The 26,548-nt window shown below is 51.6% G+C and overlaps 1 protein-coding gene and 2 long non-coding RNA genes across 4 annotated transcripts in view; 1 reads left to right on the top strand and 2 right to left on the bottom strand.

Moving 5' to 3' along the window:
• Positions 1–545: 545 nt before the first annotated feature.
• LOC308198004 lies at positions 546–4,560 on the bottom strand. Its single transcript, XR_013953525.1, has 2 exons — positions 2,251–4,560; positions 546–1,830 (listed from the first exon to the last, which is right to left on the bottom strand). It is a non-coding gene; the product is annotated as an uncharacterized lncRNA (long non-coding RNA).
• On the top strand, positions 1,825–13,579 carry MREG (melanoregulin). Of its 2 annotated transcripts, XM_080599452.1 has the most exons (6): positions 1,825–2,163; positions 4,567–4,662; positions 5,018–5,177; positions 10,399–10,489; positions 11,832–11,995; positions 12,363–13,579. In XM_080599452.1, the coding sequence occupies exons 1-6, from the start codon at positions 2,072–2,074 to the stop codon at positions 12,480–12,482; spliced, it is 723 nt and encodes a 240-aa protein (XP_080455578.1). In that variant the 5' UTR covers positions 1,825–2,071; the 3' UTR covers positions 12,483–13,579. The 2 variants fall into 2 exon arrangements, with proteins under 2 accessions (XP_080455578.1, XP_080455579.1); XM_080599453.1 differs by lacking the exon at positions 4,567–4,662.
• Positions 7,744–26,548, bottom strand: part of LOC308198003 — a 120,157-nt gene continuing 101,352 nt past the window's right edge. Inside the window, exons 15-22 of the long non-coding RNA XR_013953524.1 lie at positions 25,629–25,705; positions 24,494–24,514; positions 16,314–23,441; positions 15,222–15,411; positions 14,474–14,601; positions 12,878–13,058; positions 12,132–12,247; positions 7,744–8,646 (exon numbers count right to left, since the gene is read on the bottom strand). This is a non-coding gene — a long non-coding RNA (uncharacterized lncRNA). The remainder of the gene's footprint in view (positions 8,647–12,131; positions 12,248–12,877; positions 13,059–14,473; positions 14,602–15,221; positions 15,412–16,313; positions 23,442–24,493; positions 24,515–25,628; positions 25,706–26,548) is intronic.

Below are 26,548 nucleotides of genomic sequence, written 5' to 3'. Positions count from 1 at the left end.
GAAACACCCTCCTGCCACCCAGCAGAAAGGGAAAAAGCACCACCAGCGCCTTCATAACCCTGCTGCCAGCATCAGGAGCAAAGCCCCTCACCTGGCTCCAGGCAGGATTTTACCATTTGCAGAGGCAACCGCTCGAGTAACACTTATTGCACACACCTGGGGCCAGCAGAGCTTGGATGCACCCCAAGTAGGTTCCTTCAATTTGTAATTTGCTTGTGAGTCTCCGATAATAAGCAGAAATTTTGAGCCCACGCTACTGTTAAGGGACCAAAAGCCGCTGTATTTTCTGGCGTGGAAGTGCTGCTCCTTGAGATGCTGGCTTTCTACCCAGAACACAAATTCCATTCTCTGGCAGGCCTCACTCTGTAATGGTGTTTATGCTGTCCCAGCAGTACCTCTCTGGAAGAAAAAAAAATAAAAATCTCCCCGAATTTCGCTACAAAAACTCTTTACCACCTCCTTTTCCTGCAGCTACAAAGCACTTGTTACAAGACTCATAAATGCTTTCTAATTAATTACACATATTTTCTAAGCAGAACATGAATTTCTCCCTGATTTCCTTCTTGACCATATTTTAAGCACTTCAGCTCTGAGCCTTTTGGATTTCTGGCCGGGCTGATTTAAAATATATGGTGTAAATGTGTGTAAGTGTATGATGAGCGTATGATAAGTGTATGAGATGCGATGGAAATCTCTACCACCAGGACTATTTTGGGGAAGGTGAAGCAGGAACGTGCGTTCACGTGTGTGCAAGTAACTACCACGGCCGATTGCTGGAGCGTTTTCATAGTGGCTGGCACGTCTTCTGGCTGTCCTTGTGCTCAAGCACATGAGAGGTTGAAAAGAAGCAAGGGCAAGCTGCAGGCTACGAGGAAACCTGTGGAAGAGCCCTCGGCTTTGAAATCCTGCCTGGCCAGTCAGCTCATCCCGTGGAAATCCTGCCCTGTGAACGCTTTACACACAGAGGAGCTGAAAGCCCTGGCTGAGCAGAAAAGCCCAGCGCTGGGACCTTCTGGAGGCAGCACGGAACAAGTCCTTCTCCCACAATCTCACCCTTTAATTAAGGAAGATGGGAAGACTGGCTGGGGGAATGATTAATGAAATGAACAAGTCACATGAGGATCTGTGGCTGGGCCAGGGAGCATGCCAAGCTCCCCACACAGGCACCCAAAGCTCCTCTTGCCTCCCCTTCTTCACCTCGTGCCACTATTTCCTTATAAAAGTAGCACCAAGAGCTTAATTTGCAAATTGAAATGAATTAATTAATTAACCTCCCGTGGCCTCAGGCAGATGTGGATGTGCCACGGCACCTTCGTGGCACTGTCATCCTGAATTTCAGCCCTCTGTGCCAAGCGAAGAGTGCCCATGGAGCAAGAGCACCAGCAGTTTCTCCGAGGAATGATGCAGAAGCACCTCCAGAAGCTCGTGGAGAAGCTCGTGGAGAAGCTCGTGGAGAAGCTCGTGAACCCGCCTCGAGCTTCGAGGACGTGCCACGGGCGTGCTGGTGCTGGCCAAGAGCCTGGAGAAGTGACGGGTTGAGCCCAAGCGGGCTCGCAGTGGGCCACGCACCAAAACCTGGACCCAGCGAATCCCCCTTCTGCCCCAAACGTGGGTCTGTCAGGCACAGCGCCCGGTCCTGGGTGGGAAATAACCTTCGGGGTGGCTGCGGATGCTCTCCGCTCCCCAAGTCGAGCGTGCTCCTTTTGGGCGTTGGGCGCTGCCGACACGTCCCGGCCGCGTTGTGCAGGCACGGAGCTTCGCTCCCCGGGGCTGCCGAGCATCCAAGTGGCCATAATTCACCGGAAGGGGACGACCGTGGATCGGCGAGGCCTGGAATGAAGAAGAGGGAGAGGAAGAGGAGCGCGCACAGCCTTCGTTTCGCCTCCCTGCCCGCGTTTGGGCCGCGCCAGGCTCCGGCGGACGAGCGCGATGGCTCCCAGCGGCTGAGGCCGTGGGAAAGCTGCGGGAGGAGCGGATCCAAAGCCGGGGAAGGGCTTGGGGAGGCGCCGAGGGGCCGGGGGCGGGCAGAGCCCGGGCGAGCAGAGCCCAGCGCGGCTCCCTGGAGGAGCCCATGGGGCTGGGGGCTTGGCTGCGCTCGCTGGGCGGCTGCTGCGGCTGCTGCGGAGGGGAGGCGGCGGCCCCCGAGAAGGAGCCGCTGCTCAGGTGAGTGCCCCCCTTCCCCATCCCCATCCCCGCGCCCCCGGGGCCAGGGGGATGCTCCGAGCCCAGCCCCTCTTCGCCTTCTCCCACCTCTGTCACCCTTTCGGCTGCTTTTTGCCCCGCTGGAGGCTCCGGGGGGGGGGTTGTGTGCAGGGTCTCGCCCCCCGTGGCGTGATGCCGCTGCGTGCGCTCGGCTCTCAGACAAATGGAACAAGTTTTCGGGAGAGAAGCGGCAGCTGCATCTCCCCCTGGGGAGACCGCGGGGCCGAGCCTCGGGCTTGGGGTCTCCATGGGGCGAGGAGGAATGAGGGGGTCCCACCTGGGCTCCCCACACCCCTACAAAACCCCACGGGCTGGGGATGCTGGGGAGGGCGAGGGCGGCACAGCCCCTGCGGCACGCGCCGTGGCGTTGAGCAGCGTGCACGCTGCTTTCTGGGGAGATTTCCTTTCTTTGCTGTCCGGCTCTGAGGTTGGGAAGAGGACAGACCCGTGCCCACGCAGAATTGGGGTTTGCACCCCGCAGGTGGCTCCGTGCGCGGCACCTCTCCATCCTCCCGCAGCGCCGCGGGCGTGGGGGGGCTCCCCGGACGTGGGGTGACCTATTTAGGGAGCGGGGAGCCACGGGAGCTGCCAGCGGGGATGGAGGCGCCCTGATTCCGTGCTGCTAAAGCGGTTACCTCAATAAGAACCGGATAATCCCCAGCGTGGGGCCTGCAGCCCAGGAAATTCGTATTAACCTAATGCGAGCTCGGTGCACGTGCGGAGAGGTGCGAGCGTGGCCGTGCACCTTTCTTTAGCAACATGCCTTCGTACACCCGTCCACTTATTGCTGGCTGTAAGCAGGAAAGGCTGTACAAATGCTGGGCGTTTGAAAGGCACCTGCTACTGCGCAAGTGTGGCTGCGTTAATTAACCTAATAGCCTAATCACTGGCTTGTCCCTGGATGGGAGGCTTTGGGGTTTTATATTTCGAAGCGGGGATCTCGCGGGAGCACGGTGCTGTTTATTTTGTTGCAGCGCTGTTTAAAGGGAGTGACTTGGTGGGGATTTCAGCCCTTTACTCTTCGGGAGCTGAGAGCCCTGGGATAGCCCCCTAAGTGTTGACTCTGTGACTTTTCACCTTAATCTTCCCAAGCCATAAATCCGATATTCAGAGAAGGAAGCAGTGATGGGAAGGAAACCTGTGAACAAAGCATTAATGCTCACCGCTTCTGGATAAAGACCAAAAGGCAAAGCAGTCTGAGTCCCCTCCGGTCCCATGGAGGCTGCTGCAGCTGGCCTTGCAGGCTGCCCTTCACATGCTTGTTTTTCCCTCATTCCTTCAGTTTTGGTGATGTTTGGCAGTACGGTGTGCTCAGGGGACGCTTGCTCTGTGCCCATGCTTCCCGCTGCTGCTCGCTGTGTTTGCTTGGCTCTGCTGCCTCCTGGGCAGCGTTGGGAAATGAAGACGCTTTGGGAAGCGCCCTGCAAGCTGTGAGAGAGCGGCTTGTAAAAGCTGAGGCGTGTTAGCGTTATTGCCAAATAGTGTTTCCATGGTAAGCCATGGCTGCAGGTGGCTCGGTGAGTAGGAGGAAGCCCGCTGAAGGCAGGAGGATGGCGATGAAGGCTTGCGAGTGATGCCCCGTGGGTTGGGATGCTGTGTGCCCTGCAGGGAGGCTTGGAAAAATCACAGAAACCCTCCTGGCATGGCTGGATGCTTGCTCTGGTGTCCCCACGACATCCCCTGATCCATCCACAGCATTTGTTTGGGGCTGGCCGGGTGTGAAGACACTTTGGGCAAGCCCGTGTTGGCAGGGCTGAGTTATGCCATCCACACCCTCACCCTTACCTTCGTTTGCTTGGCTTCAATGGGAGATTGTAAGAGATTATCTTTCCCCTTATTACCTGTTGCTCAGGTTTTTGGTTTGCTGAGTCTAATTAAGCTTCCTGCAGGAATGCTGATGTGAGTTTTGCTGTCTTATCCATGTGCTGGAGCTCCTCTTAGCACCCTTTGTAACGCCCTGACGTCACAGGTAAAGCACCCACAGTGCTATCTGAGGTTTGACTGGATGGGTTTCTAGAAAAAGTTGTCCCCATGGAATTAAACAACCCTATAAAAAAACATGCACTACCACTAGCAACAAGCACAGCGCGTAGAAAAGCTCCTCACCTTAGTGGGGACAGCCTCCCCAGAAGGTGATGCTCTGCTTTGCTGACCATTGATTGAATAAATCCAGGATTTTCTCAGCAGGCTGAGGAGGTCACCATCCCGTGCAGCCCCTGCTTGAGCAGGGTCACCTCCAACAGGTTGCCCAGGTCCGTGTCCAGCTGGGTTTTGAGCATCTCCATGGGTGGAGACTCCACAACCTCTCTGGGCAACCCATGCCAGTTTTTACTTAACATTAAAACAGAATTTCCTGCATTTCAGTTTTCATCCTACCATGGGGCAGCACCGAGAAGGGTCTGGCTCCATCTCTCGCTCCCTCCCACCAGGAATTAGGATGGGATCGGGTATTCAGATCAGGCACGTGGATGAGATCACCCTGAACCACCTCTTCCCCAGTCCCAGCTCCAACAGAAGAACCATGTGTCTTGTCCAGAATAAAACACTGCCCAACAGCCGTGCCTGTGAGGAGGAGATGGGTGGGAGAAGCCTGAGCTTGAGAAGAAGTTGAGCTCGGAGAGGCTGGGGGGGATTGCACAGGGGGGCCATGGGGAGATGTGCTCCTAGGGTCTTCATTTTCACCAGGTGTGCCGGTGTGGACACCGTGAAAAGGGATTCAAGCTCAAAAAGAGATTGAAGCTCACAGAAGGGATTTTTTGGGAAGGCCAAGGTGATGCTCGGGTGGTTGACACAGCCTCTCATCCCCTCTCTGCAGCAACAACAACCCGTATGCCTCCTTCGGAGCCACGCTGGCGCGGGACGAGGAGCAGAACCTGTGGAGCACCCCGCACGACATGACCCACACGGAGGCGGACGACGACCGGGTGCTGTACAACATGATCGTGGGCAGGAGCCAGCTGGACAAGGACTCCGAGGTGAGGGCGGGCAACCTGCCTTGGGCTTCACGGAGCACTGGGGTCACCGGCTTTATTTCCTAGCTCACCAGGACGGGTTTTGTCTGATACGTTGTTTTGGGGTTTCTGGGATGGGATGGTGGTAGCTCTGCCTGCGGTGGCCACATCCCAGGTTCACATGGCATCGTCAGTGCCTTGGGCTGAGCTGCTGCTCCAGTGAGATGTTGCCTTAGACACTTCTCCAATGGGTTATAGGACAATTACCAAGAAGTGGAGAACTGGCACGTCACAGAAGGGAAAAATCATTTCTGTTACATAAACACTGCTTTGAAGCCCTCATTTCCTTCCCCAAAGCACTTCTGTGCAAAGGAGATTTCAGCGGCCTGATTAGGACCATGCTGTAGCAAATACAGATGCCTTTCCCCCTCTCTGATTGCTTTTCAGACTCCAAAATGTTTTCAGAAAAGCCTGGAGGCTTCCCGTTTAATTTCAGCACGATCCCATTTCATCCAAGAGACCGCAAGACCATAACTCCTCCCCGCTGCGAGACAGTCCCCTTAAACCAAAACCTTTCACTAGAAGGTATGACTGAGATTGAGAAAAATGTTTTAAATATCAAAATACCCTTTTCTTTCCCCACTTTATCTTCTCCACCTTACAATTGCTTGTCCTGGAGAAGATGGGGACCTTCACCCAGCTTAATTGGGTTGAAGGAAACGAGGACAGCTCCGTTTGGGGGCTGGGTGCAGAGCGGGGTGGACTTCAGGGTCCAAAGCAAAGGAGAGCACATGATAGTGCCTGATTTCAGCCTTTTAAGGCCCATTATAAGGCAGGAGTCATAAAGAACTATTATTAGCTATAAAACGGTATCCTAAGTGCTAAATGATGGCTCCCTGGGCGAAGGAGTGCTGTATGTCAGCCTCGCTGGGGTTGCAGATGTGAGTGTAAGTCGGGGGCAAGTGAGCAAGTGCTTCTGCTGCTGCTTGTGCCGAAACAACTGCACCATTTTGTTTGCAGCACGATTAATAAAAAACCCTGAGGAGCACGACATCAGGCTGACCTGGAAGCTTGCTGCAGTGCAGCGTGGTTGGAGAAACTCTGAAGGTTTGCATGAGCTGCAGCGTGGGGCCGTGCCCCGTGTATGTGCTCTGCAGCAAGGAAAACTGAGGCACGCAGGGCTGAGACACACACATTGCTTAGCTTTAGTCTCATGCCTCCCATCCAGGTCCTGTAATTTGCTTAAAAAGAAGACTCGAGGATATACAAGCTGTTGTAGTCCTCAGTTGCAGCCCTTTCCTGGTGCCAGGACAGGGAGGAATTTGGCCTGGGAACCCAACATTCCTCCGGCCGGCCCCGGGTGCTGAAATCTCTCCTTACTCTCCAGCGAGCACTGATCAAAACTAGGCCAGATTGCGTCGCCCTCTCCTCCTAATGAAAGAGAGAAAAGTCTAATTGCAAAACAGTGCTGGCCTGCGAAAGCCATAAGCTGCTTTGGGAGCTGCTGCTGGCAGCTGGTTCCCAGGGAGCATGCAGATGCTGCGGGGCAGGGGACGGGCCAGGGCTGCTGCTTCGTGCTGAGCACAAGCGTCACGAAACCATCCCTCCATTTGCTCAATCTCGGTTAAAATAGGACCGAAAGGAGAACTGACCCCTGGATCTCTGCCCCTGGATTTAACTTCAGCATGCGGTGCGCTTACTGCGTGCTTCCTTCCCACCTTTATCGCCGTGATTTCCTAGCACGGGGGGCTGGCAGGACCACAAAGGGCAGCTCTCTCCATGTGGCTACGTGACACCGCCGCGGCATTCAAACCCGTATCGTATTTTCCTCAATCTACCCCATGTCTGCTTCCTGTTGCATTTTCTGTTTTAAAATCACTGCGCACGAAGAGACAAATGCTGTGAGCTAGGACAGAAGCGGGGGGTCAGGATGCAATGGCAGGGGAAAGCCTGGGCGCCCCATCACCAGCAGACTGATGAATACCAAGGCATACCAAGCTGTACCTTTTTTGTGGCGATGCCAGGAGTCTGAGCTTCTGGGCATCAATGAACAGACGAGAAAAAAATATGTTTTCCTCCTTTGTGCTGTTCCCTGAGCAAGCCTGCGGGGTTTGGTTGGTGGAAACCGCCTGGTAACTCCGCGTGGTGCCCAAGGGTGGCCTGTAAGCATCCTCGGAGGAGCCTGTTGACATTGTTTGCCTACACAAGCATTTTTTTGGCAAGTCTTTACATCAAGACAGGCCGTTTTTTCTGAAAGAGCAGCTGCAGCCCCTGTGTAAGTGGAGGAAGCTGGCGAGGGGTGAGCACCGCCTCCCCATGTCTAATCACAACAGAGCAACATTTGAGGTGCAGCACAAGGCGGTGATTTCCTGTGCTCACACAGCAGCAGAGACTTCGGACGCATCCGGTGTTTCTCCTCCCTGCCCCTTCCCTTCGTAAAACTTGGCAGCTCCGGTGCAAATTCCTCGTGCCCTCGGCTTGCATAAGGCCAGCGGCGCTGCTCCTCGCCCAACCAGGGCAGCGAGCTCCCAGGGGCAGGCGCTGCGCCGCCCCGGGCGAGATCAGAGCTCTCAGCGAAGCTCATCAAAGCTTGGGTCAATGTTTTGAATATGGAAAATTCCTTTTTTTTTTTTTTTTTTCCTGCGGCGGTGTCAAACCTGTTGTGGTATGAAATAAAAGCTTGAATCTGGAGGTGAAATGAGAACCTCTAGGAAAACGCGGTGTGATTTAGGATGCTGTGCAGAAATGGGGCAAGGCACTGTTCCAGCAGGCAGCCTGCTAGCACGGAGGGAAGTGTTTTATGGGACTGTGTTTATGGGACTCCACTGATAACGGACAAGCTGAGATGTGGGAGGATGGCTCAGTGTACGAACGTACCTGTGTTTGTATTTGTTCAGCTTCTTCATGCTGGGTGAGAGCAGGAGCACCCCTGGATGCAGGGTGCTACCTCCCTGGCCCGGGGTTTTGCAGTTTTTCACTAATAACTGTGTTTCAACCCCATTTCTTTAAAAAAAATGGCAAACAGTGGTATAAATTGCTTTCAAGGGAATAAGGGAAATGGCCTCGGTAGGGGGTTGCTTTGGCAACGTGAAGAAAACTCCCTGCTAATTAGGAAATTTCCATCTGAGCGGGGATGAAAAGTCCGTCGGCGCCTGCCTGCCCTTGGCACATTTGTTCCAGAGTCACGGAGCATCCTCCAAGCCATGTTTTCCTATTCAAGCCCAGCTCCAAGTTGCTCGCCCTGCTGAGGACGGGAGGAAATAACACCCCACAGCAGCAGCAAGGGCCAAGGGAGCACAGGGTTTGGCACGAGCCCCAGCTCCCTGCCCTCGGGTTTGGAGCATCCTCAGCCTCGTGATGCCGCCCGGCCCCGCCGCAGGTCACCTCCTGGTGACTCAGGGATGCACATGGGGAACACCCGCCTGCTCTTGGCTCTGATGTTGCTTCTTCCTGCACGGAGACAAGGGGCCAGACAGCATTTGCTCTTCCTCTGCTGTGTAGTTAAAGGGAGAGGCTTTTTTAGATTAATTTTGGGGGTAGAAAGCTCCTGTAATTTCTTCGTTAAAGCAGCGCAGTGGGCAGCCCCCTGCTGCAGTTAGGACGGCTGTGCTGAAGGGAGAGGTCGGTGGTTTCTGAGGCTGGTGGAGAGCAGGGCATTGCCCAACCTCACCCAGATAATCCCTGCTTTTCAAGCCTTCGTGCTGTCTGGAGGGCAGCCAGAGGTGACAAACGGCAGAGACAGGCGATGCTCATAAGCACCATCTCTGGTACCAAAGCCTCTCTGTTGCACCCTCCCCAAATTCTGCAGGGCAGTGTTCGAGGTCCTCTGGGACTGGGTTCACTCCGTAGAGCAGCTCAGGAAGCAGGATGTGCAAGGAAGCCATAACCTAGATTCCCTCAGAACAAAAATAGACGGGGGAAACCTCGCTGCCCTGAATCCAGAGAGCGTCACGGCTCTCTCCCAGCCATCAGCTCGGCAGCCTGACCCCCTCCTTCTCCTGCCTCCTCCCTTCCTACACCAGGGGCTGGAGCAGCTCTTGGCTTCCTTTTTCTGGCAGCCAGGTGCCCTCGTGTGCACACTGTAAAGCTGCACCTTTACGTGGCAGGCATTTAATTCTCGGCAGCCATGACATATTGGCCAGCTTGGGAAAAAAGCAGTAGGAAAAAAAAAAAGTAAGAAATCTGCAAGAAATCTCCATCTCGAAATCTCCATCTCTTTACCAAATCAAGGAAACTCAGTTAAGGCAGCAGCTGCTGGAAAAGCAGTGGGGTTCCTGAAACGTAGTCTGCCTTCGTAGATATTCATCACCGCCCTGAACCCAGGGAGGAAAATCCCAGGGGGGTGGCACAGGTGAGCACCTGTTTATTCTGCAGGAGTCCGCCTGTGTTGTCTGCTGCTCAGCAGTGTGATTAATTAAGGTTGTTAGCACGAGGAAATGATCTGAGCGATGCTCCAACCCGCCGCATGGACGCTGCTGTCAATGCATCCTTCCCAGCGTGCGTATTTACATCATCTATTTTTATTGTTCCCAACTGCTTTTGAAGACCTGCCTGCTCCAGGTGGAAGCCAAACAGGGGGCTGAGCCCTTTGGAGAAGACACCGTGTCCATGACCATGCACAGCAGCAACTTTAAGTTTTCTACAGGCTGTCATCAGCTATTAGAAATGTGCCGTGCCAGTTTAACCACAAGGGTATGCGAATAAGGTGTTGCAATAGGCTGTAGAAGGTAATTATTGATATGTGCTCATGCTTTCTCAAGCTGCAAGGGTCAATTAAGGCGTTTTCACAGCCTGAGGTTTTGGTACTAGCTGGGGTGTCAGGGTTTGGGGTAAAAAAGGGCTCTGGTTCGTGTTGTTCCCCATGCAGGACAGCACCATCATGTCCAGCACCGAGCACAGCGGCAGGTTCATGCTCTCCCCGTCCCACCAAGGAGCCCACCTCGGCCACCAGCAACACCCAGGCTAAATTCTGTGATCCCAGCTCAAAGGAACTGGAAGCCTGCTCAGCCTGCGCTAAGGAGATACAGAGATGCTGTGCCAAAAGCCGAGCTAAAATATTCTTCCTTGCTCAGCATAACTTCTCCCAGAGGCACCAGAGGCCTGGCCATTGACCTTCACAGTGATCCCTCGCTGCCAGCGTCACTGGTTTAGCTCTGGCTCCATTTCTAGAAGCTGAAATTCCTAGAAAAGCAGCAGAGCCCCACCGTGTGCAAATGCCTGACTATGTTATCTCTTTGCTTTGCAGGAATGGCAGAAGCTCAACTATGATATCTATACCTTACGGCAAACCCGGAAAGAAGTGAGAAGCAGGTGGAAACACATTTTGGAGGATTTAGGTAAGCTGAAGGACAAAATGATGTCATTACTGTGGTGCTGAGTGAGAGGTCCCATGACAGGAAAGCCCAGGGACCACGGCCAGCAGAAGGCGGGGGTCCAGGAGAGCCCCTCAAGCCCAGCAATGCGCAGTCATCCATGTCTAGTTTCCTTCTGCAAGTTAGCAGGAATAGCTGGGAGCTCCCCCTGTGTTTTATAAACAAGATAAGCAGGGAGAACTGAATATTCCTTCCAGATTTGATCACAGATACCTCTAGTTTTCCTCCTTGGCTCATGCCACTGATCGGAGCGAAACCACCCACTCTCTTTGCTCCAAAGTGAATCTGAAATGTTCTTGCACCAAAAAAAAATTGCCCAACATTGTCACTGGGAGGAAAAGAGATGGGGATCGAGGCCACTCCTGGCATCTGGATGGGAGGAGCACCGAGAACTTACAACCAGGTATCAGCACTTGTCTGTGCCCGGGTGCTCCACAGCCTGTGCAGACCACATGTGGGAGAGAGCACTTGGTCCTTACATCTATCCCTGCGTGTTGAGAAAGACTCTCCCAGGTCCTGAATCTGCCCCGGTCATCGACAAAGGCCCTCCCAAGCAGCCACATCTCCCTCACATCTGCAGTGGCTCCAGAGTTGGTTTGCAAAGGGTAGGAAGCTCAAGGCCTGGGATCTTTTGCCGTAGCAGAGCGAGATGTGAAAGCAGAAGTGAAACCTGCTATCTCTCGCTAGCTACACCTGTGTTTTAATCATAAGACCATCACTCTTTTTCCTGTAAACATTTTCAGATAAGATGCATTGCCACCAGCTCCCTGGAGCTGAGTTAGTGGTAGCAATTACGTGATCACTGCCCTGATTCATCCTCCTCCCTTTTCCTTCCCTGGGTACCTTTCCTATAAGAGATGCTGACTGCTACGGGAACGATCTCACGTGCATTCATTACTGCCAGAGGTTTTTTATCGCTTTCACTTACAGCTTGCCAGCAACATACTGCTGTAATCACTGGGGTGCCCCACCAGCCCCGAAAGCTCTTGCACCACTTACATCAGGAGCATGCAGGAGCTGAATCAACACCCAGGGTTTGGGTGGGGCGATCGTGGCCCTCCTCTGGAAAACTAGCTACTTGCTCTGAATTTTCTTAATGATATTTATTCCCCAGGCAGCAAGCTCATGCCTGCCCCAAGTGCAGCCATGGAGCTTGCTGTGGAAAAATCTGGTTTGTTTTAGTATGTAGGGAAAGCAGCAGCCCAGGGTGGAGGGGGAATGAGGAACTTGGCAAGAGCATTTAGTGCTCAGGGATGGCCCCTGCTCTCCGTACATTTGTCTCCTTTCTCTAACATCTCCTCCCCAGGTTTCCAGAAGGAAGCAGACTCCCTCCTGTCCGTGACCAAACTCAGCATCATCAGCGACTCTCAGAACATGGGCAAAGCCCGGGACATCCTGCTAAAGCTGTCCGAAGAGACAAACATCTTCCCGACCAGCTGGCAGCTCTCCGAGCGCTACCTCTTTGTGGTGGTGAGTAGCTCCGAGCGTGCCTCCCTCCCTGAAACCCCCAGCTCTGCAAATGGGCTCATGCACAGGGGAGCAGGTAGGTGACCTCCAAGTGAGCTCAAGCACAGGGGAGCAGGTGGGTGGAAGGAAATTCAAGTACCTGGTAGCATCTGGAGCATCTCCATCAGATGTTGCACCTGTAGCTCCTTGGAGACGTGACTTGCAGCATCATCAACTAGCTCCCAAAGGTGCTGTGCAGTTGGGTGCTCTCGTAGCCTGTTAATGAGGTGGGAGAAGATTAGACCTCAATCCTGGCTTAACCTGAGAGCCACAGAGGGGGGACCCCGACCAGGCAGCCCATGCTGATTGTAAAACCCTGTTGCTTTGGCAGGACCGGCTCATAGCTCTGGATGCTGCGGATGAGTTCTTCAAGATGGCCAGCGTGGTGTACCCAAAGAGAGCCGGCGTGGAAAGGGTGGATGAAAAGCAGGTCTCCGCCGGGATGCCCTGAGGAGCACGCCTCGCTGGTGCTACAGCGGGATTCCCTCCCCTGGGACCAGGTTCCCCTGCCGAGGGCTTGTAGCACAAGTAGTGCCCTTCCTTGTTCCCTGCTGAGAAGCAAGTGGGACTGCCCGGAGCAGAGCTGAGAGCCAGGGGTGCTCCATGGGGAGGGTATGGGAAAAGGGCTGGTGGACCCCAAGGTGCTCCAGGAGAAGGGAGCAGGAGCTGCTGCAGCGTTGTCCTGGTGGCGGCCCACCAGCTGGTAGGCACGGGGGGAATTGCTGCTCCCAGTAGCTGGAAAAGGTGGGACGTCTCCGGTGAGGAGAGCCACGTTGCTCCCTTCATGCTATCAGCCACCTCCCTCAGCCCTCCCATCCAGGAGAACCAGCGAGGAAGGGAAAATACCTCGGTTGTCTACAGCTTTGGGACATTGCTTTGTGTGCTGCTCCTCATCCTCGTCCGTGCCGGGCTGGTCCCAGCTGCTGCAGGAGAGGAGCTCACGGCTGGAGCCTCGTTCAGTTGGGTGCTGGGACCCCAGCAGTGAGCAGTTCGGAGGCGTTTCTCTCGAGGGATGCTCAGCCCGATACTGTAAACAAAGGTAGATTTTAGGGAGGCTCCATGGTGGGACCTGCTGACAGATGTTCTCCTGTAACACCCTCAGACTGGTCACACCAACGTCTTCATTCATTTCTGAAAGTTCGGGTCTTAATTGCAATAGGAACAGCACCACAAAATTGCACGTGCTGTCCATGGATATGGTCACTGCTCTTCATGAAGATGTTAAATGGACACCCTTCATATCTTTGTGTGTGCGTGTGTGTCTGATAATGAGCAATAATTTTAAAACACTGGATTTCACCACTTAAAAACAAGTGGAAGTTCATTACTGGTTATCACGTTTGCTGCTAACGGACCAGTTGAAAATGCTGGTTGCTTAGGACCTCCCAAAACAGCAATATAGAGCTTTTATTTGTTTATACCTACAGAGTTTGAAATATATATATATATTTATGAAACGTTTCTGCTTGTCAGTCTTCCTGGGAAACATTTTTCTCAGCTCTGGACATCAATGAGAACTGAATTTAATAAACAAAACATGCTACAAAACCGAGGTTTCTTGCTCTCTCTCTGACCCTATTCAGGAAACAACATTTATCTCGCCTGCTGATAGCAAAAGGGCTGAGGTATTTGTAGAGCGTGGGCTTCTGCAACCTGTTCTTTACACACTTATACAACTTACCTGTTGACTTGCAAGAGAAAGGTCATTTTCCAGCCTAAGACCCAAAGCCTCCGTAGAAGATGATGGGGACTGAAATGAATTTCAATGGGATCTGGAGCTCAGTGCCCAGTTCCCGCTGATTTTTTTTTATTATTTTTTATTTTTTTAGCAAAAGTTGAGCTGCACTTTGGAAAGCCTCCCATGTTTTTATAGAAAATAAACAAAGTGCATGGCAACTCTTGCGCTGAAGGGTTTGGTCTGAACAAACTGTTGCAGAACAGGGAGAGCCGGCGGCCCGAGTAAACCCATGCCAAGGTACACACCATCATGCAAAAGCCAGCCCGTGGGATATTATCATTTTGTACCTCTATGTGTTATGTAAAGCCACCTGAGGTGCTCCTCAGCCTTGTGCTGCCTTCTGTGATGTAGGGGAAATTAACCAGGCTGAGGGACTCATGCACCAAGTTAGGTACTGGTCACCTCGTGTCAATCCCAGCTCTTCTGCCTAAACCTGGCCAAGAGGATAGTGCAAATATTGCAGAATAGCCTTTGGTTAAGTGTAAGGATGGTGAATGTAAGAAATTCGACAACTTGAAACATGAAAGCCAGCAGTAATTGTTTCCCCAGAGGTCCAAGCTCAGGCTGGTCATTCTGTCCATCTTTGCAGGAAACACCCTGTCTTTCGTGCATGTGCAGACTGACAAACTGGATTTCAGTTACCAAAATGAAGAGAGTAATTTGCCTTTTCTAATTTGCATAGAAATTACCAGGGAGAAACGCACCTTTTCCTTCTGGTTTGCCTGGATTTGGGCTTCCTTGCTGTGCTGGCAGGAGAAGGAAGCCTGGCTCAGTTTGTCTTGCAGCAGGGCTTTGGCTGTGCCCCAGAGATGGGCAGTAGAGGATGCACCACCTGGAACACAGGTACAGCATGCACTCGCTCTGCTATTTCCATCACAACATTCAGATATTCCTCAGTTCCTATTAACATGGCTCTGTCCTATTTAAAAAATATCTTTAGGCTTTAAGAGAGGAAAAGCTGCTCGTACCTGTGCAGCAGATATGGTGGGACCTTCCTGTATAAAGGCAAGAACAAAGATGGGGAAAGAAGCACACACAAAAATCTCCAAACTAAACTCTTTGCAAGCTTTCGGTGAATTAAAGTCACTGACACTGGCAGGAGAGAGGCTCCTGGGCAGTGTTTGCATTTGGGGTGTTTGAAAACATGAGACTAAATTGAGGAGACACTCAGATCCTGAAAGCCGTGCAGACACAGGGGACATCCCTCCACCCCCTAGCTGCCGTTCAGCTGGGTTTCAGCCTCCCGTACACCCCCCAGCTCCCCTGAGCAGATGTTTTCGACAGGTCTCGGGTGCCAGCAGTGACCCAAATCCTGCCTGCACCCGGTGAAACCTGCAAGCACCCAGCCGGGAAGCAGTGGCTGTAGGACAGCGGAGCGAACACCAGATGCCACTGTTCCCCTAGCCGTGCCGTGGGAAACCATCTGTACGGTGCGGGGAAAAATTTCCCAACCTTTTCTTGGGTGCACGAAGTCTCTCAAGCCTGGGAGTACTGGCTTTCTGAGAAAAGCTGGGGGTTGGATGTTCGATAGTTGCTCTGGCCGTTTCCAGGAGCTGGTGGGAGCCCACCTCCTTCGGAGGTTCCCAGGGCTGGCGACAGGGTCTCTGCTTCTGCCTGGAAGTGACGTTAACTGATATTTCAACTGGAAAGGAAAAAAACAAAAAAAAAAAAAAAAAAAAGAAGACATTTTCCATCTGTCTATAAGCCACAGACAGGTGTCACCTGCGTGTCCTCTTCCTAGGCCATAGGGGTCACAGACACGACCAGCCCAGTTCATACAACAACCTGGAACAGATACCATCGGGTATGAATCAGGGCAGCTTCTCTGAACTCAAGGAAGAGACCCAGACCTATAATGACCCACAGCCAAAGCTTCCCTTCCCCAGCCTCCCTTTGCTTATTTCAGCCCCTGCTGGCATCGCTCAGGCTGTCGAGCAAACCTGGGCAAACAAACGCCTGTGGCTAATGGTCGGCCAGTGGCTGAGCAAAGTATTTTGGTTTTGTGGGTCACAACGAGCAGCACTGCAGGGCTCCCATCCTCTCAATCAAAGCCAGGAATTATGTACAAGGCAACCAGCAGCCGAAATAGAGACCAGCTAGAAACAAATTCAATTTACAGACCAACGTGACAGTGCACACGTGGTTTCTTCTTTGTATTGCACATTTGACTAGGACACACATCATGAATCGGGCAGGATAAGAAGAAAAACTGAGCTGTGAGCTTAGCACAGGCAGAAGGTGGCAGTGCAGGTGTTTGGGAAAGGCTGAGCAGCAGCAGGCGGAGGAGGTGGGAGGCAGGAGTCAGCCTTTCCACCCTGCTTGCGAGGGATGTAAATCACGCCCGCACTTCTGATAAGTAATGAGAATGGACATGGGAAAGAAACTGTCGTCTACTAAATTTCAGCCATAGGAAAAATTACCATTTCAAACCCCTCAGTTTCAATCATTTCTAACGTTAGAAATTCCAACACTTACATACTTTTCCTGGAGGGAAAGCCTGTACTTTTCTAATCTAATGAGGATCAGTAATGCTGAGTGACTTACCACAAAATAGCTCTCCAAAAGTATTTCTTTGAAGACAAACAACCATTTTTTTTTTCGCTCGGGGAGTCCTTGTTATGCAAGTTATGGCTTACTGAAAGCATTTCCTTGGCTTACAAATTGCAAACCTTGCGGAGGGAGCTGCCCTTGCACAAGGAGGCCGTGGAGAAATCTGCTCACTGGCCTCTGCTGAGTGCCCTGCGCAAAGACCTGCATGGCCAAAAGCTTGTCTGGTTTTACTATCTGCTGATCTCATGCAAAGTCCTACCTCCCCCCGTAAACTTTATCCTTATCCTTCAATAACAACAGTTATTTTCTCAAAGTAATAGATTCCATTGACTATTTTGTCATATTTGGGTTAGGAAAGGAAGACACCATCGAGGCTGTGGGCACCCTTGGCAAGGTGGGATCCCAGCAGCATTAAAAAAATAAAGAGATTTAGGCAGCCAAACTAGCAAGAGCCATAGCAGAGCAGCAAACAGAGGCAAATAGGCACAGCCCAGCCGCTGCCCAAGGAAAGGGAAGGGAATTTGGCAGGTGGAGAAGGTTGTGTGCAATGGGTACAGCGTCGGTGCCAAAATGGGTTCTGATGGTGCTGCAGGGTGCGTCATCTGAGGAGCATCGGCGGGATGAAATGTGTTTGTGTACGCCTGGATAACCGTTGTTAAAATAAAGTCTGCTCGGTAGAAGTTCACTGGCAGATCAGAAAGAAGAAACACTGATGAGACGATGTGCTACCACAAGTTTATCCCTCTGAGAGTGGCAACTTTATATCTGCAAAGCTACTGGGACGCTTCCCCTTGGCTTCGGCAGGGCTTGAGTCAGACTGCAGAGACACAAACACCAGGGCAAGCCCAGACGCTTCTGAAGTCAAAAACAAAACTTCTGCCAACTGCCCATCCAGTCCTCTTCGGCATCAAAGTCTCAAAAATAACAAGGATGGCTCCTGAAGAGATTTCCACAAGCAGCGAGAGGACCTGTGCCTGCCTGATGGAAGGAAATAAAGCCCACACATTTCTTGTAGCGTAGGGATCACGGGGGAAATTCGGGACAGAGGAGGTCATCTTGGCCAACACCCCCCTCTGAAATAATCTCTCCCTTTTGAAGATGGTGTGAACAGTTTGTATGGAAAACATGAAAGGGAAGGAAGGGAAAGGAACAGCATTATTTGCTGATGGGGTTTGGAAATTTGGTTTCCATTCCCAGAGCTGCCCCATCTCTGTCTGCCCATCGGGTTATCCCGGTGCCGGATGGGGAGGGCGTTCAGACCTACTGGGGCCGATGGCAAAGTGGTGTTGCTTCACTGAGGGAATTGTCAAGAGTCTGATATTTCTTCGTCTGTCTTCCAGCAAAACTTTGTATCTCACAACCGTTCACAAGCCTATTATTCAAAACACTCCGCTATAATAGTTTCAAGATGCTTTGATTCAGTTTTGACATTTTTTTTAATGCTCTCCAGCTTTTTAGTGTAAGCCGGATAAAGCATTGTTTCTACCCAGAAAATAGAACTTCGAATTTAGATCACAGCAGTGCCTTTTGAACATTTTCTTTTAATTCAGGGGAATACCTATTCCTCCTGCAAGCAGTTTCAGCTCTGAAAACTCTTATTTTCCAGGCAGATGATCAGTAAGTTTAGTTTAAAATCCCCCCCATCCAATACTTAAATCTTTGGTGTGAGCTCCCTAGCAAAGTGTGCCGCATGGCAGCCAGTAATACCCGGATTACTTCTCGAGTGAAACTTGCTTCAAAACATGAGGGAAGGGCACCTTTTAATCTCTGAGGCCACGTTGAAGCGAGATCACCCAGAGAGACTGCAGCCCTGCACAGGATGTGTGCAGGCATGCCGAGGAATTTGGCTTGCCTGCAGTTTATCTGTCCCGATTGAACACAGATGCAGCCCCTTGCCTCCATCGCACAGTTAACGTACAGCGACTGGCCCTGAACTAATCAGGCGCAGTTTTACAGGGTGATTTGGCCATAGCTTGCCCAACTGCATGGAAAATTGTTTCACTTTTCCTTCCCACCTCGTTGGACAAGATGCATCCCCGAAATTACCCGAGTTTGGGTAACCATGCGTTCGGGGTCGGTTCTCTGCAGCCTGCGACAAAAGAGGGGAATTACAGGAGGTGCAAAGCACCAAACTGGCTCACGCTCTGGTTCTGCTCTCCAGAAGGGATGGAGCTTCCCCAGGGGATGTGCGAACACACCGGGAGCAGTGACCAGCTTAGGAAGCCCACCCAATATTAAACCTGCCTCTTGCTCAACTATGTGAAGAGTTGTGCTGGACCTGTGCACCACCGTTCCCGTGCTGGGGGCTTAATTACAGCTTCCTGATGAACATGCCAGGTGCTTGGTGAACGTGCAGCCCGGTCCCTGGCAGGACATCTCTGATGAAACGGGTATGCCAACCTTCCTGTGCTGTTGCAAACCAGGGGAAATCAAGCCCTGTGGCCCCTCCACTGCGGCCACCAGGTCTCCAGGAAGCTCGATCCAGCCTGGACACACTTCAGAAATGAAATACAGCAGCATCCTCTCGCTATTACTCACTCCTCATGCAGCAGGGGCACTAAAAAGCCTGATTGCAAGAGATTGCACGGCTCTAGGACCAGCTGCGCACATCCAGCCCTCCTGTTCCTGAGCCAGCACAAACCCTGCTAGACAGACAGCAGACGAGCAGGAAGCCTTGGTGCAGTTTCTGCTCCTGAAACCACAAATACTGCTTGGTAATGTTAATTCCTCTTTACATTATGTGCTATTTAAGCTCCCAAGAAGTCCAACAGTAACGTGTGCTTCACGCTCCTCCTGTGGAGCATCTGCAGGCTCAGGGCAGCTCTCCCCTCCAACCCCAGCCTTAATTTTCCTTAGCACTGACAGTTTACATTACCAGTTATAAAAACCGAGGCCTGTTTTTCAACCCATCACCTATTTTCAAATCCTTTCCTGACATTTTATTACACCTATTTCGTGTTACGTTCACCACGACACATTTTCTGCCTTTGAGCCTAACCCCTCGCACCTCCCCATTTCCTAGTTTTTATTGCTGCAAACCTGCAGGTTTTAGGAGTCAACAGGGTGGCAGGGGGCTGACGGGGACCAGGAGCACCTGACGTCAGCAATTACCAGGATTTTCCAATATTTCAAGCAAGATGTAACCATGAAACCATGCGAGCTGACAGTAGGCAAGCCTACAGCTTCACCGCAAAATCTGCGGTGCCGGCACAACCGGCGGCCCGGGACTGACTCCCACCCGCCGCAGCAAGCAGAAAGACTTGCTAGAGATAACAAAATTCTTTCCTTGTGTAAGGTTTCATGCAAATAGAGCACTGACTTCAGCAGGGAGAACTCAAGGCTCAAGTCTGGGAGGGCTGAGCGGCCTCGAAGTACAAATAAACACATTTCTCAGCGCTGAATAAGGGTTATCCAGAAGAGAAAAGTGGTCCACCACCACCCCACTCTGCATTCCTGTGCTTGCAGCCTCTTTTTGGAAATGTTATTTGCAATTTTTTCCCCATTTCTGTCGCATTAAGGTCTGGCTACACTTGGTGAGCTGGCATTGGGTAAAGGAAGCCTTGAAGGAGGGAGCAAAAGTGGAAATAGGCTTGCTCGGAGAGGGATGTTGCAATCCTGATGTCGTGAACTGTTTAACAGTGGGCTTCCCTTTGCCCAGCTGCAGCTACAAGGATCAGAATTACCCTGCAGGGTAATCACCTCCTAACACGCACAAGGCCATAGCACATCCATTTGTCCTACAATCTTCCACGGAAACGTGGGGTTACATGCAGGGAACAGCAAACCGTGGGTAAAGAGGAGGTCAGCACGGCTATCTGCGGCAGAGCTGTACGCACACCTGACTGAAGCAGTTTATCTTCTTGCTAGCTGCATGCCCAACGCTGTTTTTCGCTTGGATTCCTTTCCGAGCCACCAGGGATGGTAGTTTAGTGGGACGTCAGTGCAGCACACCTGGGCTGCATCCCTGGGGCAAAGCGAGCACCATCACTCACGGCAGGCAGCATCCTCGAGATGCTCCTGCACTTCCAAATCTCTGGGAGCAGAAATGGGACGCAGAAAAACCCAAACCCTTGAGTAGTCAGGTTTTCAGGATGCCATCCCATCGGGCTCCTTCCCTCTCAGTGGCTTTGGTGGGATCAGCCTTCTGACCGAGCACAAGAGGAGGGGTCCGTGCCATGCTGGAGGCTCACATAAATCACCGCAGCCCCGCCGGCTCCAGGTGTCTCGGGACACGGCCCTGAGCACGACATCTGTATGGTTTCTTCCACCCCCAGCTACCTGGGAATGATTTGTGTTCTTTGAAGACACAGAGCTGATTTCAGCCCGGGAAAGGGCAGCGGGAGCTGCTGACCCGTTTCCTGGGTGGAAACGTGATGCACGACAGCGAGGAGCAAAGGGCATCTGCTCCGGCTCTGGGGTATGAGTCTTCAGCCAGCAAGGGGAGGGCAGCAAACACGTACATCCCTAGTTAGCAGCTTTTCAGTTTGACTGAATTTACAGCTCTCCTTGTAGCTTTTTTCAATGGTTTCCCACCCAGGAAAAGACAGATGCGATGTTTTCTGCTTGCGGTTGGAGAACATCAGGGGGCGCAACCAGTTTCTGCCATTTCAGTCCAGGCTTTTATTTGGCTTTACTCTTCTGTAGGACCACGTGTCTGCTCTGAAAGGAGAGGAGAAGTCCTTGCCAGGTGGAGGGGAGCACTTAGACAACATAGTGTGATGGAAGAGCTGAAAGACACCCGGGAGCCTACGTTTGCCCACCCTGGAGCATGTCGATCTCTCCACGTAAGACTTGGGGAAGGAGATAGCACAGCTGTCTCCTCCTGCCCTTACAGGCACCATCCCCTCCTGAGTTGGTATTATTCTGTGCAAAAGACCCTACAAAATGCTGGTTTCAGTTTCTCTCTTCCTATTTGTATTCCTCCTGCGTGCTCCTCTGAAACATGTTTTAATTCTCCGCGTTCCCCAACCTCATTTCAGCTGGTGGTGCTGGAAGGTATTTAAAGTTACAGCCGTGCTCCCGTGGGTCACCATGAAAGAAATTAGGAAAAAAAAAAGGGGGGAAAAAAAACACAGAAAGAAAGCCCGTGCCTGTCTGATGCACAGCAATGCTTATATTTCAATTACAGAGAGCGAGAGGCCAGACTCAACAGAGAGTCTGGGACGGGGGAAAGGAAGAATTATGTTGGAAAGCCAGACGCCGCGGCCATAAAAAGGTGGCTGCCTGTAGCGGCTGACCCGGTTAGCGAGGCAGACAGGTGGCAGCCACGCTTCCCACACGAACGGCGAGCCAGCATGGCCGGGCAGGCTGATTTACACCACCCAGGGGCTCCTCCAGCAGGGCAGGGATGACCCCCAGCCCTGAAATAAAACACATGCCAGAAAATCACTGCCTCCTCTCTATCTCCCGGGCTTGGATCAGGGCTCTGCTGCTCCCCAGCACCATTTCCGTGCTCCTTTCTTCCTTGAGATGATGTTTGCCTCCTGCATTTATGGCCTGATGCATTTGGGGCTGGTGTTTGCCTCCCTGTTGGCAGACCTTGCCCGCAGGAATGAAGGAGCTCGCTGTGCTTTCCACCAGCACAGACCCATGCTGATAAGCCAGGTTGCCTGCTCCGAGCTGCAGCCCGGGCTGGGCAGGGCTCCTTTCTCAAATACAAGGCTTTTGTGGGATTTTATGAATGAGGCTGGGCAGGGCTTCGGGCAACGGAGGTGACACGGTGCAGCTGCCTCCCCTGGGGAGGCGGAGGACGAGATAAACAGCCTGGCTGGCTCCTGGAGGCCACTTCTCCAATTACCCAATGTTTTCCTCCGGGCTCTGGTCACCACGTCTCATAAATCCCTTTGCTATTTGGCTCCCGAGCGCTGATGGAGCAGGAACAGGCGTCCAGCGATGCGCCCTGTGCCGGGCTAACAAGGGACTGTTTGAAAGGAGCTCTGAGCAGGATGACGTCAAGCAAGAAACCTCTGGGAGGATGTTGCAAGCCGGGCTTTAAAGGCAGGGTTTGTTTAGGAACATCAGGCTTCAGCTGGATCCACTGATACTGGGCACGCCAGGGAGACATCCCAATTACCGGGCAGAACTGAGTAAGAGACTTTCAGGCTGCGGGTACCTTCTGGTGAGCAGTACATAAACATCCTGCCCTGCTCAGCAGGGAGGGATGGAGAAACCTCTCCGCCTCATGTGCTCTGTCTGAGCTCAGAGGTCCCCCAAGAGCACAGACAGCTGTGCCTCTTCCTTCACCTGGGGCTGGCAGAAAGCTGGCAGAGGCTGAGAATAGAGGGTATGTGTTGGAGAGGGTCTGGCCGTGCCCCTCGCCAGCCCCTGCATGTGTACATCTACGATCTTGATGGTCTTTTCCAACCTTAATGATCGCATGATCTCCTTTAGCTGAGCTACGTGAGATTGCACCGAGGTCCTAGGGAGGTGGTCAGGCTTGGTGTACTGAAGTCAGCAGGAGAGACATCAGCATTTGGGAAGGTGAAGCACTTCAGAAACAAATCCTGCCAGACATCAGGGACCACCAGGGAATGGCACATGGCCTCCTGAATTCCCAGCTTGTGGCTTGGATCTGCCTATATTAAAAATAAGGCTTCAAAAGAGATTTAATTCGCTCTGCTCCCGCCTGTCCTTGGACAAGCTTTTCCCATAGGAGCTGGGGCCACTTTGGTCTTTGTCCAGAGGCTGTCCCTCAGAGTGGGGGATGCTTTAATTCCTCTGATTTGCTGCTCTCAGCTCACATCAGAAGCCCCACGTCTGGATGCTGTATCAAACAGTGAACAGCTTGGTGCTTTTAGGAGGCGAGACAGATGCAGTCAGGCTTTTTATCTTCCAGGGCCTCCAAATTGCTGGATTTGTATTTTATTTCAATGATCTCTCAATTGCTAGTCATTACACAGAGCAAAAGAACAGCCACATTTGGATAACTTTTCGCTTGGCCAAAGCCCGTGCTTAAATACAATTCCTGTCTCCCAGCGACCCATGGTGGGGGTTATTTTCCAGCCTGAAACCTCGAGAAGTCGAGTTGAGCTGGAAATGATTTGTGCTACTCTACGTGCCGAGAGCTGAGAGTGGGACTTCGGGTGGCTGTGAGTTTCCTTCACCCATCAGTGAATCACCAACCTGTAGAAAGGAGAAAAGAGAAATAGAAATGGGCTCCCACGCCCGGCTCTCCCCGTCAGCGCCAGCTGCTGACAGCCTCTCCGAGCAGTTTCACTTCATGCCACAGCGCTCCATCTGCAGCTGCAGTCCACCAACTGGCTCTTTGGGAGCTCGCTGACCTTATAAAGCATGATTTGGTTTTGTTTAAGGAAACAACCCCGACTGTTTGGAAGATGCTTTGATCCTAAATAGCGTTTTGAAGCCACAGGGCCGGGTGAGGCTATGAAATGATCTGCTGGTGAGTCACAGCACCGCTTTCGGGGCTATCCATTTTGTCAAGCAGCATACCTGATTCTCTTGCTCCTCATCAAATATTTGCTGTCTGTCTGAGCTTATAAAGGCGACTTCACAGCCGAAGCAAACGCCTGCCTTGACAGTGGTCCATCCCTCCGCTGCCGGCTCCTCTTGCACACATGTACACGCGCACTTTGCGGAGGAGACGTGCATAAAGCCAGCAGACAAAGGCAGTAATCAAAGTTGCACGCAAAGCAAAAGAGATGACCAACAAATGCCATTAGCTTCCAGGAAACAGCAAGCTTTCAGAGGCCAAATCACCCTCGGTGAGAGCTAGCCCAGCTCCATTAAATTCAACAGACGCTGTTACACTTCAGTGAAGTAGGTCTTTTAGGGTTTATTTGAGGTTAACTGCCCAAATCCCTGGCTTACAGACCTCTTTATGTCCAAGATAACAAATGGGAAGGCAAATAAGAGCTCAGAAAGAAGCCGTGCTAGCGACTGGTTGCCTGCCCTCTGGCTCGCTGTATTTGCTGACAGCACAGCTATGCGAAGCATTCGGCTCGACGCGCAGCGTGGCCATCCTGCTTTTATTTAAGGACACCACCTCACTCCCCTGTGTTTGCTTTTTGGGGACTTTGCCTAGCTGCCAGGTAGGGATATCCACATCGAGTAAACAAGTGCTATCTGCACTTTTCCCGGTATAAACAAAGGCTGGGCTTTGTCCTCACCACGAGGATGCTGCAGCAAGAAAAGAAAACAAAAAAGCTAACACTTACCTTTCAGTGAGTAGGATTCTCCTAAAATAAATAAAAGGATGTTTAAAAATGAACGTTAAAGCTGTGGAGCAACCTAAGCTATTACATTAGCAATTGCTTAGTCCCAGGCCAGCCCTAGCCATCCTCTGGTGGCAGGGGACGTGGCTCTGTGGGAAGATGGAGCCTGAGCAGATGTTAATGCCCCTGGAGCTCCTGACCCTATAAATGTTTAGTCCCTTGTTCAGCTGCTCTCACCAAAGCCAGGCTCAAAGCTTGTGCTCAAGTGCCTGTGACCCAGACTTTAAATCATTAACCGTACGGATTGGTAATGGGAAAAGGAAAAGAAAAGATTGTGGGGGGAGGAAGGAGGAAAATGCCTTTAAAGACTAGGAGCTGGACAAAATAATGCTGATTTTAGTCATGGCCCTGAGATCAGCAATAAAAGAGATCTGGATCTCAAAAGATTACACGCATTGGGTGTAAGCTGTTGGGAAGCAGAAATTGTGTGCTAATAACATGAGGATGGCAGACTGATGGAGAGGCCACTGGCATTTGGATGCCTCCTCTTGGCATGTCCTTTCTTATTACTTCCATTCTCCAAGAGGCAAATTTACTTAGCTCTGCCCCAAATGAGCCTTGGGGAACCCCAGACCTCCAGATTCACAAACGCAGGCTGCGATTCGACATCGAACGCAGAGCAGTCCTGGGCACTGAGCTCTCGAAGATGTGAGTTAACTGGAGAAAGTCCAAGAGGGAACATTAAGAAAGGCCAGAAGACACAATTTATGAGGAAAGAGTGAAAGAATGAAGGTTGTTTAGTCTAGAAGATGGATGATTACGCCCTTCAACTACATACAGGACAAAGAATGGATTAATCCTTCCTCAGCAGTCATGGTAGACAGTCAGAGTAGTAATAGGCTTACATTGCACCAGGGATGATTTTGGTTACACGTTAAGCAACACTTTCCTCTGCTTACTCTCCAAGACTGCCTGCTGAGTCTGCATCTATGGATTTTTATTTATTTACTTATTTAAGATTATATATAAAAATATGTATATTTTTTTTTAAAGTCAGGTCTTAGATTGATTTGCATCCAGTGGGGGTGAGGGGTCATTTTTATGATTTTTTGATAGAACAAGTGCAGCCATCACTTACCATGGAAAGAGTCTTCACGCGGAAGGGAGTTTGGGGATCAGAGCCCATTCTGTTACCTTGGAGCACAATATGGTCCTCTGCAAGATAAGAAAAAGCCCCAAACTCTGCCGGATGCCTCAGGAGAGACGCTGTGGTGCATCTCCCGAAGGCACAGCACAACGTCACAGCTGCAATAAGAGCTCAGGTACCATTTCTTGCACCACAGGATCACGAGCACCTCCCTGGGCTCGGTTAGTCAAGTGCCCTATTGCTTTTCTCTCCCTTAATAAAAATAAATAAAGATTCAACATTTGGTGAAAAGCTATCACCGGCTTTCACATCAATTTATCACCATCACTGCACCTACAAAAAGGCTGGTACACCCCAGAACACCACACGAGCATCACCTGGAAAGCAGGAGAGCCTGCTCCAAATTATTCCTCTCCTAGCAGGCAGGGGTTTGGGTTTAGGATTGTTTTTCCCTTGTGCAAGTGGCCTTTTCCCCTCCCTGCCATGCCAGACGCCCTCACATCCTACTCCTCCCATTTTAGCCACTGGTCACAGCAATTTGGGAATACAGATCCTGTCCCAGCCTCTGAGGCCCCAGAAGAGCAGGGACTGTAAAAATAGCCACTGATGCGATGTGCTGCCAAGAGGAAGCTTTCACAGGGAGAGTTAAAAGTGTAAAATGGAGGGTTTCTATCTCCATTCTTCCCCAGCAACCCCTGGAAATCTTGCTTAGACCCCTGCAGCACATTAAGTACTAAACCCCGTTATCCTCACAGCATCTGAGCCCCAAATTTCACTCTGATACTCAAATATTGGGACACTCAGGGCAGGAGAAGGCAGCTGGGGAGGTGGTGGGAAGAGAAGGAGGCCGTGGAGGGGAAAGCAGAACAATAGTTATTTATTTTGATTTTAAAACCCGAAATTTCTAGTTT

This window comes from Anser brachyrhynchus (assembly GCF_964034855.1).
Source record: "Anser brachyrhynchus genome assembly, chromosome: 7".
In the NCBI taxonomy this organism is placed as follows: domain Eukaryota; kingdom Metazoa; phylum Chordata; class Aves; order Anseriformes; family Anatidae; genus Anser; species Anser brachyrhynchus.
Note: the sequence above shows the minus strand (reverse complement) of the source record. Positions and strands in the feature narration are given on the sequence as shown.